This window comes from Thunnus maccoyii, chromosome 12 (assembly GCF_910596095.1).
Source record: "Thunnus maccoyii chromosome 12, fThuMac1.1, whole genome shotgun sequence".
NCBI classification, from domain to species: Eukaryota; Metazoa; Chordata; class Actinopteri; order Scombriformes; family Scombridae; genus Thunnus; species Thunnus maccoyii.
Window position 1 is genome coordinate 3594305 of NC_056544.1, and position 14833 is coordinate 3609137.

General features: G+C 39.4%; 1 protein-coding gene across 1 annotated transcript; it reads left to right on the forward strand.

Annotated features, from left to right (window-relative positions):
- Positions 1-1186: 1186 nt before the first annotated feature.
- On the forward strand, positions 1187-13963 carry LOC121908345 (major facilitator superfamily domain-containing protein 12-like). Its single transcript, XM_042428272.1, has 11 exons — positions 1187-2029; positions 2300-2419; positions 4713-4923; positions 5109-5238; positions 6716-6955; positions 7160-7252; positions 7329-7421; positions 8726-8896; positions 8983-9077; positions 11129-11259; positions 11721-13963. The coding sequence occupies exons 1-11, from the start codon at positions 1882-1884 to the stop codon at positions 11762-11764; spliced, it is 1476 nt and encodes a 491-aa protein (XP_042284206.1). The 5' UTR covers positions 1187-1881; the 3' UTR covers positions 11765-13963.
- The last annotated feature ends 870 nt before the right edge of the window (positions 13964-14833 follow it).

Here is a 14833-nt window from a genome sequence, read left to right on the forward strand (position 1 = left end):
TTGTGGAAGATGCTGGTGTTCCTGCTGTCATGTCCACATCCCAGGTTTCTAGTTTTCTTAAAAGAATCTCCCGAACTCAATCCTGGCAATGTCACTGTATGCTCTGGCACACTTGGAAATGAGAGGTGTTAATTATTTGAAAAAATTGATGCAGAATTGACCTGTTGCACATGATTATCAATGGGGAACCAATCAAAGGAGGATAAACCAGGAGTAGTGTGATACTTACACTGATATGGAGCCTGGCAGACACATTTTACAGCTACTGGCTGTTAATATGAATCTTGATCAGGGTAAAAAAAATAAATACATGTGAAATAATTAATAACAGTCAGGTCACTAGGAGATAGAAACCTAATTTATAGGAATTTCCTATTTAATATAGATATCCAAGCACCAGCTAGAAGAGAAATGTGGTTTTGTGGTTCAATATTAGTTTTGTTGTCAGGTTTCCAAAGTTTGATGTGTTTTTTTTTTTTTTTTTAATTATTGACTTGGACTTTGGAAACACCACATGATTAATAACTAATGAAGGTGAGGCTTTGCTCTTCTCAACAGAGATGGTGTCAAATATAGCAACATTTCAACTTTAAAAAACCCAAGTGTTGTAATTCCAGATAACTGTATTTTACACCCAGATAAGGTATTGAGGTAGTATCTGGGTTCCTGGTCTCCAGGGTGTAGAGGTGAAGTCATAAGTTGTGTCAGCGTAGCCCTTCAGATTCTAAACATTACTCCTTTTTATAACATACCTGCAACTTTTTGGAACAGTTATTTACAGAACTGAGAAACATTAAATGCTTTGTTGACGTGCATCTCAGCACATAGCAAGGCAGTGAATGTGACGTCAGAGCCCTACATGCTGTCACATGTAAACCTTTTTTTGTATTTTAACAATGACAATTATTGTAGTTCACCTAAATAGCAAAATATGCACAAAAAATGTCCGCTAGTGGCCAACGTGGCTGTGATTTATAGATTTTAAATGACATATGACATCTTTGGTTTATTGTGCAACAGCGGAAGTGAGTTGGGGATATCTCTCTCATTTCTTCGCTTTACTACATAGTCACTCTTTGGCTGTCAGTCTGCCGTCGCGGCTCACGCTATTGGCTGAGTGGAGCAAGAAGGGTTTCCTATTGGTCCACTCCTCCGGGTTTTTTTACGCTTACGTCATCATCGGCGGTCTGTGTTGTTATGAACATCTGTTTGTATGTTTATCGCCAGATGTGGGTTGCGTTTGTCTGTGAATGTCGGCGATAATGCCGCCGCCCGGTGTTTTCCGCTCCGCTGCGGGTTTGACCTCCCGCACAGCTGCCATGGAGTGAAAAGAAGAACAACAGGCTCTTCGGGGGTTTGTGTCTCGTTTTGAGGTCATTTTAATGGCATTCTGATCGTTTTCATTGTTTTTCAACAGCGTAATTTACTCGATTACACCCGGCGGTAGGCTGAGGTCGAGAATCCCGCTCACGTTTCATCATTTTTACAGATAAGCAGGTGTTTACATGTGATGCTAGTTAAGGGTGATGAAAAGCCGGTTTTATCCACGGGTGCTGCTCTGTTTCGGTTTTCATTCCTGTTCACATGCTCCTCCTGGCTTCTCTACACTGTCACCTGATTACAAGAGGAAACTGACTGAGATTGAAGGGAATATCTCTGTGTCGTTGCTGCGGCGGGTGGTATAATTTGCTGAAGAGACAAACGCATACAGATAGAGGAAAATAGCATGTGAAAAAAGGGAACCGAAACAGCCGTCATTTACCAGTCAACTCCTCCTAAAGTCTGAAAAAGTTCGAGGTCATTAAGGCAACTAACCCGTGTTAACATAGCTGAACAAAGTGCGTGTTGCGATCGTAGTTTTAAGCGTTTTTTGTCGTCATAATGTCGGACACTGAGAGGTCTCTGCCGGCCCTCAAGAAGCTCAGCTATGCGGTGGGACACTTTCTGAACGACTTATGTGCCTCAATGTGGTTCACATACCTGCTGGTGTTCTACCATTCAGTGCTGGGCTTCCAAAACACAAATGCAGGTTAGTCTGTCTATCTGTCTATCTATCTATCTGTCTGTCTGTCTATCCATCTATCCATCTATACATGCAGCCCTATTCAATAACTGTAATAAATCTCTGTAATAAAGCTTATAATGTTCAGGTTTCTGAGACTGTGTCAGAGGGATATTGTGTTTTTAATTGTTTGTGCATTTTCTGGGATCTTTATAATGAATTCATACAATGAATGTCTACATGTGCTCCCTCATCTCCAGTGTATTACTGAGTAGTGACTGTTTACCTGTACTATAGGTGTGCTGCTGCTGGTCGGGCAGATAGCTGATGGTATCTGTACACCTCTTATTGGCTACGAGTCTGACCGAGCCCCTGGCTGTGGAAACTACGGCAAGAGGAAGACCTGGCATTTAGTCGGTGAGTCAGTCAATCAGTCTGATTAGATTCAACCACTTGGTCTGACATCACCAAGATTCAAGATTATTCTTGGAAGTTCACACTCATTGTCAATTCAGAGCATCTCTAATCCTCATACAGCTGGATTACACATAGTTTCAGTTCCAGTTCCCAGCAGGAGGTTTACGCAGCTCAAACAGGTCAAATGTAGTTTATTTTATAAATTGATGTGTGAAAAATGTCTTGTTAAAAATGTGAGAGATGTGGTGTGAATTGTTGTGACACCCTTCTGATGAGTTTCGGCGACAAAGTGTTCAAGACTTTATGATGTAGTTAGACTGCTAGACTAACATAAAGATAGAGAGACTGATATTTTTACGGTTTCAGTGTATTCTCTGTTAGAGCTGCAACGATTAATCGATTAATTGATTAGTCGCCAACTATTGAATTATTCAGCAACTATTTTGATAATCGTTTTAAGTCATTTTTTGAGGCCAGCTTCTCAAATGTGAATATTTTCTGGTTTCTTCAGTCCTTTATGACAGTAAACTGAATATCTTTTGGGTTGTGGACAAAAGAAAAACATTTGAGGACGTCATCTTGTGCTTTGGGAAACACTGATCAACATTTTTCACCATTTTCTGACATTTTATGGACAAAACAACAAATTGATTAATTGATATAATAATTGACAGATGAATCAATGAGGAAAATCATTGTTAGTTACAGCCCTATTCTCTGCCATCATCACAGTGACCAAAAATATGAGAGTCTGAACTATTGATACATATTACGTGCTCATAACGTTTCTAGAACACATGATTGTGAGCCAATACAAACTAACACTGAATTGAAACTAATTGGACTGAAGCTGGTTCTGATTGGTTTTTGTCAGTACATCCTCTCATAAAGACAATATATGTAACTTTTTATGTCACTGTTGTTTGGACTATGTTCCCATGCTGGACACTTGGTATTTATTTTATTGATCCAGTTAAGTTCAGGTCATGTTTTACAAGACAGTCAATGAGACATGCAAAGTGATTGTCAATGCTTGAATGACTTGACAAGTACAAGTAGGTGTCACATGCAGACAGAGTCAATTATAAACTGTCTACAAGGTCATGTTGGGTTGGGCCGAAGCTTTTATATTCCTGTTTCTTCACAGTGGTCAAACAGTTTCAATAATTTCACCCTCCTAACAAGCGTTTAACAGCCATGCTAGCAGCTCCGTGAGGCTGCACTCCAGCTAAATGCTGACATCAGCATGCTAACATGCTCACCTTGATGATGCTAGCATGTTGATGTTTAACAGGTCTAATGTTTAACATCTTCACTGTGTTGCCGAAGCGTGAGCCATTTGCCAATTAGCACTAAACACAAAGTACCGCTGAGGCTGATGGGAACGTCATTAGCTTTGCAAGTATTTGGTCATTAATCAAAATGTTGGACAAAAGGAAATGTTGACCAGACGATGACGCTAGATGAAAAATCAGGAGATAAGAGTTATTACATTTCATCCTCTGGGGACCATGAATGTGTGCACTAAGAACTCAAAGGTCAACCTCATAGTGGCGTTACAGGAAAAGTCAGAGGATCACCAAAGTTGAATGTCTCCTGTTGTTAAAATCATGACAATCCATCAAACTGTTGTCCAGATATTATTCCTGCTGATGATGCTAGAGGAAAAAAGGCAGCAGGATTCATCCTCTGAGGACCATGAATGTCTGTATGAAATTTCATAGCAATCCAGCTGTTGAGATATTTCAGTCTGGACCAAAGTGATGGACAACAGACCAACATTGTCATCCACAGAGCCATGGAAGTAAAATTCAAACTTAGTGCACTGAAGCCATAAAAAGATTCATATATGTAATGTAACAAATTTAGGTGCAAAAGTTGCCACAGACGACCTTTGTTTTGCTGTCAAATAAAGACTAAATGGCCCCATAAATAAAAAAATGTTTTAATCTCTGAGAGTATTAAAAATGAAAAATGATGACTTCAGTTGCTTTGTAAAAGTCTACGTAAATCTCATTTAACAGGTTTTAACTTTGCGTTACATTGTATTAAAAAAGAAGTTTGAAAGATTTTGTTTTATAAAACACTGCATGTATGTAAAAATCTGTGAGTACAGTTAATACTGAAGTCTTCATATAATTATGTTTGCACAAGGGAACTTTACTTTGGAAGGCAGTGTTTTGCAAGTTTTGCAAGTTTGAGGACTCTCGTGGACTTCATTTCCCAGAAATAGTGTAATGGATGTGTTACTCCGAAGTTTCAGTTTTCACTTTCCTGTGTCTGTGTTATCCAGGGACACTAAGCGTGGTGCTGTCCTTCGCCTTCATCTTCAACCAGTGTCTGGGTTGTGACTCCCTCACCCCCCAGTGGGCCAGTTTGACCTACTTCATCCCGTTCATCATCATCTTTCAGTTCGGCTGGGCCGCCACTCAGATCTCCCACCTGTCCCTCATTCCAGAGCTGGTCACATGTGAGCACGATAAAGTAGAGCTCACTGCATACAGGTACGTTTTATACACACACACACACACACACACACACACACACACACAGAGCAAAGTAATCCATGGATCCTGAACATGTTGTCTCTCCTCTGTGTGTGTGTGTGTGTGTGTGTGTGTGTGTGTGTGTGTGTGTGTGTGTGTGTGTGTGTGTGTGTGTGTGTGTGTGTGTGTGTGTGTGTGTGTAGGTATGCGTTCACAGTGATAGCCAACATCACAGTGTATGCAGTGGCTTACCTGCTGTTCCACGCACAAGCCGGAGAGGACGGTGACCTGTTAAGCGATGAACTGGGACCAGTAGATATTCCTGTCTTCAGGGTGAGGAAGAGGACGTCATATCAGCTAACACGTGACACTTAATGATACATTTATATCATACGGTGAACAGAACCACTAAACACACTGTACCTGTACTTTTAAACCCAACATTATGTGTGTTTGCATTGCAGATGGGATTTAGCTGAAATGTCATATGAGTCATGGACACACAGGGGGCAAAAACACTGGCTGGACTTGATAATTATTAACCTTTATCTGAATGAATCAGCATTTTAAAAGAGTCCTCTTATTACACACATTATTCTTCCTAGTGACAAGTGACATCACTTGAGGCAGTTCATCAGATTTCACACAGCTCCCCCTGGAGACACAATCTCAAACGTCTGACCACACCCCTCACTTGCAAAATGTTTTTATTTTGCTTGTTTTATTTCAGCTAGTACACATTTATATGAAAATCAAAAATGTGTTTTTAATGTTATTATAGTAGACTCTGTGCTGAAATAGATTCATGTTTGATTCTTATCCACAACTGCTTGTAGAAGGTTGAAGTTCCTTCAGGAAGCAGGAATGATATGTGTCGTCATCTGCAGCATTCTGACATCATCAGAACATTTTTCCTCAAAGCAAAACTCCAAAAACACAATTTTCTCTGCATATTCACTCACATGTTTCATTTCAAATGGGGACAGGATTATTATACAGTCATGTAAACTGCTTTAAAAAGGTGTTACTTTTCTCAAAGGATTTACAGTGAAGTCATTATGTGTGCATGTAAATATACCCATAATATGACCAACTGAACACAACCTTTATTAAACCAATATATGAGGAGCATGTGACATCAAGTGACATCAAGTGATGTTGAGTCAGCGTCAGTTGGGTCTGAAGACTACAAGTTTGAAAATGAAAACACTCTCTGATGTTGTGAGGTTAGCAGACCTCTGTAGCTCCTCATCTCTGCTGGAGGCTAGCAGCTCCAGGCTACATTAGCTGCTACTAGCATAACTCAACCGAATTTCCCTCCAAACTGTCAATGGTTGAGTTGCATTGTGGGTAATGTAGGCAGCAGGTCTTGGCAAGAAGAATCTGTGTAATAATTAATATTATAGAAATAGAAATGATAGAAAATAAAACATATAGAAATCATTTATTTTTAATTGTCTATTGTGATTCAGACAGTGTTGGATCATATGAGTACGATGATAAATCAGTGAACTCTTAATAATACTGCAATTTCCAAAAAATCATTTTTTTTCACATATTGCATTCACATATTGTCAATTTTAAATAAAAAAAAAAAGTGATTTGGTTGAAGAGCTTCTCTGAACTTCTCTGTTTTCCCTCTACTTCTGTAACCAAAGCTACGCTCTATTTGGGATGCTGTAGTTACACTTTGTGACTCTGCATGTTAAAGGCAGGAACAGTCTTCTGTTAGGAGACTCAGATTGTGACTTTTTACTTGTTTTAAATGGCACTTTGTCTTTTTGTTTGATTGTATTGTGTGTGATCACAGAATCTGGCGTTGATCGTACTGGGCATCGGCGCTCTCTTCTCCCTTTTCTTCCACCTGGGCACTTCAGAGAGGAGGCCTGGAGCAAGAGAGGAGACTGGAGGAGAGGAGGGGAGTAGCAGGAGGAACAGGACAGAGGAGGAAGAGGAGGATGGGGAGCGGAGGCCCCTGCTTCCTCGCGCCAAGACCTCCTCATCCCCTCTGCAGTGGAAGTGTTGGCTGCAGCAGCCCTCTTTCTACCAGGTTAAACCAGATCTTTCTCTCTTAATATCAGAATAAACACACTAAAGCTTCAGCTTCAGCTGACAGATTGAGAGAGACATGTTTCCTATTACAACAACTTGATAGTTGCCACATGTTGTGTTCCGTCAGATATCTTGAAGCAAAGATGTAGATCAAAGTTTTCACTGCCTGCTGACAGATCTCTGTGTCACTGTGTGTCTGTAGGTGGCCTTACTCTACATGTCCACCAGGTTAATAGTCAACCTGTCCCAGACCTACATCGCAATGTATCTCATCAACACTCTTGGGCTTCCTAAGGTAACACAAAACTCATTACAGTCATTATTTATCAATGTCACATTTGTCATTCTGTTTCCCGTTCTCCCTCCAACAGAAGTTCATAGCGACTATCCCACTAGTGATGTACGTGAGCGGCTTCCTGTCCTCCTTCATAATGAAGCCTGTCAGTAAACGCTTTGGAAAATCTGTAAGTAGGATCTTTTACCTCAGTCTGCATCACCGCACACATCTGCATTTGTTTTTCCAGGGAAAACAAAATGCCATTTCAGTCTGATCATGATGCTTCTTTGACCTTTAACCTTGAATTATTGTAAACAATCAGATTACAATCAAGTTGACTAGTAGTTTCTATCTTATCATTTCTGCCTGATATGTAGAACAACCTACTCTTCCCAGTGATGATGGCACCTCTGATGTCCATTGATGATAAACGTCTATAATTCTGCTCAGAAATCATAGAAAAAGGGGTCCTGAAAGTCTCCGATTTTTCTTCATAATCATCATGTTTAAGTGTTCTCTATTGTCTAGTGTCAAGGTAGTCCAGTGATTTTTGTTTGTACATTGTTGTTACAGCACAAAGAGGAACTGCTGGTAACCCACTTCCATGTTGTAGATTCACCAAAATGTAAAGAAATACAGAAACACTGCAGCTCTTGTTCATGTCATCCAAAGCATGATGGGTTACCTGGTTGCAAAAAAGTCTAAACATGTTCATTCCAGATGAAAATGAGAATAAGAAAAACAGTAATTAAAAAAATAGTAAAAAAGTAGTAAAATTTCACTTACAAAATACAGTACATGATGAATTCCTGACATATGATGCAATGTGACAGATGAAGTTATCTAACATACAGAAGTTGGCTCCACCTCGACTAACAGCAGTAAAATGCTGCGTCCCCCTTAAATGATCAGTAATAATAATCCAGTAATCTAATATATAATAGTATAACACTCATATTTATCTGAATCATGAGTTTCCTACTTTTACTTTTGATACTTTAAGTACATTTTGAAATTTAAGAACAAGTATACCATCGTTCCACTCACATCTAAACTGGTGGTATTTCTCAGTAGCCTCACTTAGTCTGATTATAATAAATGTATGTACAGTGACTCAGCCAGTTTACTGTAATAAAAGAGTAAAAACAGCCAAATGTTCAAAGTGTCAACAGCTGAAGTCCTCTCTAATATTTGATCCACCCGTTCAAAAACATCGCTGTACAAAATATTAGAAACCTCTCTCAGTATAGTGTAGATCACACTATCACTAACCACAACCTCAATCAAGTGCTGACTGCTTGTCAGATTCTAGCGTTTCCATAAATGTTAAGTAATAAATACTAATACTGTGTTGAACAGCAGGATCTGATATGAACTTGACCTGACCCTGTATCTATATATCTGATTAGAAGAGGAAGTATTAAAGTCTTCAACTTCATTTCATTTGAACCAACATCCCACTCATCCTGTACTCTCCTCTGATTGGTCCAGCTCACCTACTTCATGGGCCTGCTGCTGATCATGGCCTTCTCCTACTGGGTGCTGCTGGACGACAGTATGGGCCAGCGGGTATACGGGGCGGCTGTCCTGCTGGGGGCGGGGTCTGCCACTATCCTGGTCATATCGCTCGCCATGACTGCTGAGCTCATCGCCAATGAGACGGTAAGATGAGTGCGAGTGTGTGAAACAGAGACGGAGGTGTGATGTGACCTTGCTGATGGCGTTCTTTGTCTTCTTCCCTCTCACAGCAAAGTGGAGCGTTTGTCTACGGAGCCATGAGTTTCACTGATAAAGTGGCTAATGGAGTGGCTGTGATGGTCATTCAGGCCCTGCATCCTTGCCAGTTAGTGCACACACACACACACACACACACACACACACACACACACACACACACACACACACACACACACTCTCACACTCACACACACACACTAAAGTAAGTCATTTAATGTAATACACACAGTATATATGATAATTAGTGACTTCTTTTGTAGTTAAGTAAGAAGACTGGGTCAATGATTCTTCATTCATTCTGCAGGCAGGGAGGATCTAGTAAAAGATGCTGTTGAGTTGCATGATGGGAAATGTAGGATATAGATGTGTTTTCATTTTGACCACTCATTTTTAAAACATAAGGCTGGTGTTAAACCATAATATTCTTCAACAAATCCTATGAAAAGACCAAAATCAACAGTGTTTGTTATCTTATCGTCAACACCATTGGTTCAGTAATCTCCAGCTGGGAGCTGTAGTTTTTAGCTCAAACAGGAGAAAATAATAATAATTTTTTGGGGACTATCTTCAGCAGCGGATTAATCCTCATTGGATCCTCTACTGAGTATTTGTTGCAGCAGGACGGCATGTGTGGCACTGAGATAAAATAAACTACAGTGGGTGTGTTCATATTGATAAAGGAAAATTTCACCCAGTGCAGCATTGCGGGCCCTGTTTTAACTGTGCAAGCGCAAGGACAGTGTGGGCGTCTCCGGGCACACCTGCTACTTTGGTTGATGTATGTGCAACAGTGCAGTGTGCAAAAGAGCTTAATGAAGGTGAATACAGATCAGCAGATGTGGTAATTATTAAATATTCTCTCAGCCAGTCACATCACTTCTCTCGTAGCTCCGAAAGAGTTGTGCCAATCACAGTTAAACGTGATAACGACAGCTCAGCAAACGGAAAGCTTTTCTTCAAGAAATGCCCGGATGGTTCAGAGAGTAACATGAACACACCTCACCGCAAATCTGCAGCCAAAGACAGATGGAGTAGTTGTTTTCATCAGTTAATTACTATAATAACGATTGAAATAAAAAATACATTGATTTGGTGAAGCCATTTATATGATTATATTGGACTGATGCTATTTCATCTCAATGTGTTTCAAGGATAAAACATGAGACACTTCTGCTAAAAAAGAGAGTTGGAAAAGAGGCTGATGAGCTGCTAAACCGACGTCTCCTTCATAAAAAACAGATTTACAAGCAACCAGTCTGATGTGTGTAGAAGTGTGTGTGTGGTTCTACTGTAGCAGCCTGGTGTCATCAGATGGTTTAATGAAGGTGTATAACGGCACTGCGCTCTGGCGTGACATTCATCAGAGTCTGCAGATTTATCAGCGTATCAGTCCTGCTGCCTTCAGATGTTTCAGGGATTTAATGAAGTGAAGGAGAAGCTTTTCATACAGCATAAAGCAGCTGCAGACAGCAGATACTGTAAGAATCACCCACATTCATTTATAGATCACTGCAGATATACTGACTTTCCCGTTTTAACCACATGAAACGTTACTTTCCGTGCTGATTTTGGTTAGACAGTGTTTAATTGAGATCAATCATTTATATTTTAAGCATCGATCTGTTATTGCACAATGTCTGCAGCAAGTATTTAGTTTGATCTTGTTGATAAAATCACCAAAGCAACAGCAGATTCATGCTGCACCACAAACAGACGTTGTTCTGAGACGTCTGTTTTCAAGGCGACGTCTAAGAACAAATGTCAACCAAATAACTGTCTGCTTCATTTGAATGAACCTCCCACCTGTGTACCCTGCACTCTGTGCTGGTCTCCAAAATACCACACAGACATGCAAAACAAGTTTCTAGGTCAGGAAAATACCAAACAGTCAGAGCGCTGCTTGCCTCCACGAAAATACAACCTTGTGACTCAATTATGTGTTTTTTAAATCATTTTTGGACATCAAGAGGAATAAGATACTTTGATATTCACCAATACTTGTTAGACATGATGAGTTGAGACACATTGTGACATTTAAATGTCAAGAGTTAAATGTCAAATAAAGAGATGATATCAAAAAGAGACAGATTTTGAATAAGGTCATTAGTTTCAGTGTTTCATTCTCTCTCTCTCTCTCTCTCTCTCTCTCTCTCTCAGCACTGTGCAGTGTTGTCCGGCCTGTGTGTGGTTTTATCATTACGTCATGGTCATAGTGACGGGAGGCGTGGCCGTTGTCGCAGCTCTGGCACTCTGCTCCATTCTCATCTGGCCAATCAGGATCAGACCACGTGAGTCTATAAATATAAATAAATATAGTTTATATAGATTGATCTGATATGATTAGATCAATCTCTTCAAAAACTTAAAAATGTATCTTTCACAGTGTTTCCTAGTTTATCACCGATTTTGATATTAAATGAATTCAATAAATGTATCCCAGTGATGGAAGAAGGTGAAACGAGACACATTTCTCTCTGCAGCCTTCACGTTAATCTGACAGCTTTCACTTCAGACTTGTTGGAAGTGTTAAAGGAAATGTTGCGTGTTAAATTGGCATCAGATTAACATGAAGGGGTGCAGGTCTGAAAGAGTCCTGACTACACGCTGTGCTTCTGAACCGTTGGACGTTAAAGAGTCAGCAACAGCATCCTGTCTAACAAATGATGAAAGTGATTATTTTCCTTTATGTCACTGCTTTAACTACTTCTTTTCTGTGTGTGTGTGTGTGTGTGTGTGTGTGTGAGTGTAGGTGGTCTGTCTGTGGTCTCTGATGATGCAGCCAGGATCAACTAACAGCCTCCTCCCTCACCATCCCTACAACTGACACCCCAGCAGCAGCAAAATCACAAACTGTGGACAGGAGGAGCTTTCACTTTTGTTTGTTTTAAAGATTCGTTTTTAGTTTTTTCAGGGGTAAAGCTCCAGGGGAATTCCTGACTGGCTGCACTACTGAACTGGTGCACTTAATACGGCGGATGTAGAACGTCTGACGGTGCTGTAGGAGTGAGCAGGGAACTAAATGAGCTCAGGAGGGAGATTTTATTTTTACACTTCACTGACAATTGCAGTCATTTCCAACCGAGACCTTGTTTTCTCATCATCCACAGTGACTCAGGATACACATTTAGAATCTTTTGATTTGATTGATAGTTGTTAACAATCAATAGTCCTTATCTTATTTGTATTAAAGTATAATGGTACGTGTCCTGGCGCCAGGATTCAATAATGGGTCGTTTCCCAAATATCCACCACAGAGCAAGAGAACAGACAGATAAAGCCAGTTTCACTTCATTAAAGAGAAACACACACCCAAATCTCTGATCAAACGGTACATGACCTGGTTGCATTGTGGGTAATGTAGGCACCAGGTTTTGACAAGAAAGAAGAATGTGTGGAATAAAAGGGACAATATCTGCTTCTGCTGCACCCATTTAATTTAAAAAACAAACAAACAAAAAGTACTTTTTTAATCTCATTTTGGCAAATAAGACATAATATATATGCAGTGAAGCAGTTAAAGGGAATGTTGATCAAAAATATATACTGAACTTTGGAAAATGATGACAAAACAAGGTCCAGGTCAAAATAGCTTTCAGTTAAACTACATTTATCACATGTCTGCTGTATTAGACAATACAGAGCATGAGAGGAAAGACTGGAAACATATAGATATGTAGAGTTCTTACCTCACAATAGTGTGAATTACTGATGAAGCTTCCTGCTGCTGCAGGACATTCACTAAGGGACGTCAGAGCTAAAAGAAAAGGATGACTAAGGGAACTAGATATTTAGCGTATTCCTGTGGCGCAACTCAGAAAAGCCAAAGAAGACGCTGGATCGATTAAAAAATCTACTATAATAACAGCTGATGTCCTGTCAGTGTCTGGCAACATCAGCTGGTGAGTTATCATGGAAGAAGATAAGGAAGATTTTCAACACTTTGATGACAGATTGATCGACCACTACATTGACAGTCAGACTAACTGACTGACTAGAATCCACACATCAAGGCCTCGCTGCTACGCACACACAACACTTCAATCATCACCTTCCACGTTAGTGCAGCGGCACCAATCACCTGGAAGATTTGTCCTGTGCTGAGTGAAAGATTCTCACGTCACCGGCTGTCATGTCAGCTAACATCATGCACTTTTCCTCCTTTCAGGATTCCCAGTTGACAGTGTTGAACATGCTGCTGAGGCTCATTTGAACTTGTGTAGATCATTGTGACGAAGCACTCTAATTATTTTTTGTTCTCTTGCTCATTGAACAGCTTATTATTATGAGATATTTCTATTTTAAACATTCTTCTTTGTACATTGTTTTTACTTCTTTATAATCAAAGACCAAAAGGAATATTGAGACAAGAAATATTTTTTATTAAATATTTTTATTTTTATCAAAAGAAACTTGAATAGCAGGATTGTATTTGCTATTAAAAGAGTTTAAAGGGATCAAACATATAATATGTGTATAAGAAAAGGGAACCAGGCCAGCAGTAATAATCCTTCATCTCAGTTATAACTAATGTTACTTTTGTATGTCTTTGTTTGCCAGACAAGATGACTTTACCCATGATTACATGTTTTATAAAGGGACTCTCAGTAAACATGTTTAATAAGGTGCAAGTGGAACCGTGTCTGTGTTTGACTTCAGTTCTTATGATCATGACGTGTTTTCAGAATATCTGTTCCAACATTTAAAATGGTTTAAAACAAACATGGATGAGAAGCCCGTAAAGTGCTTTGAAAATAATCAGAATTTGACAAACTGCTGTTGAGGAAGATGTGATACAATCGAAAGCTCTGGAGCAGCTACTAAAGGGACCCTGCAATGTGACTGTCTGTCATTTGCTGTTTCCAAGGTCAAGAATGACCTGAGCGTCAATCTCAACAAATATGTTTGTCTTTCTTTTCTCAAGTCTTGGCTCTAATGCTGGAGAGATTTACAACTTCACATCTTCAAACTAATAAAATCATCTCATCACTCTGAGAGACGAGCATCACTCTGGTTGAACTGTTCACAACTCATCATATAGACAAACTCTAATCACTGTGTTAGAGAGTGAAATTCCTGAAAATGTTTGACTGCAACATTGAACCCGTTTTGTCAAAAAAGCTTAAAAGATATGAAAGTTAAAGAGCATTATTGTAATGTTGGTTTTTAAATGCGACTGTAAGCAGCTTGTTGTAAGACTTTAACAGACTTTACTGTTTACTTGATTCACATCAACAAAAGGCAGAGAAGAAGAGTGCAAGCTAGTAAACATGGATGTAAATCCTGCTTGTATCTTCACTTTAATACTTTAAACATCTGCTTTGAAAATGTTTCATGGGGAATGAAATGCATTCAAGACGTTTTAGTGAGTAACACAGTGTAAACATAACTTTTGTTTGTTTACAACGCTGCACAAGGCCCCTTTAATGTTACACTAATGCACCACTAAAAACAGTTTCTCTACCATCATTTTTCATCAGTATCTATTGTATAGCCTGACCCAGACTGGGTCTTGAGGCTGATACTGTTATTGATATTCTGAGTTTAAAAAATCTGACAATATATCATCCAATAGTGATCTCATCTTTACATAAATAAAATAAACAATCTTGATCCAGATCCCTTAGATTGTGTTTTTAAGATTTTAAGATACTAAGCGGAACATTTTCAGTTGATGTGATGACCTCCAACATATCTTTGAAATTAATGTTAAAGTTTGTTTTTGATTTCATTATTTAAGTCAGACTTTACTGTTGTTTGATTTTAATGAAGTGTCTTCCAGTCCGGTCATATGATCATATACAGTATCTTCATTTAGCCCAGAATGACATCAGCAGTGGATCATCAGACCTCAGGTTCATGTTC

Coding starts and splice junctions, on each gene's coding strand:
- LOC121908345 (XM_042428272.1), top strand. CDS start 1,882: ATGTCGGACACTGAGAGGTCTCTGCCGGCCCTCAAGAAGCTCAGCTAT. Junction 2,030..2,299: donor CTTCCAAAACACAAATGCAG/GTTAGTCTGTCT, acceptor CCTGTACTATAG/GTGTGCTGCTGCTGGTCGGG. Junction 8,897..8,982: donor AGCTCATCGCCAATGAGACG/GTAAGATGAGTG, acceptor TCCCTCTCACAG/CAAAGTGGAGCGTTTGTCTA.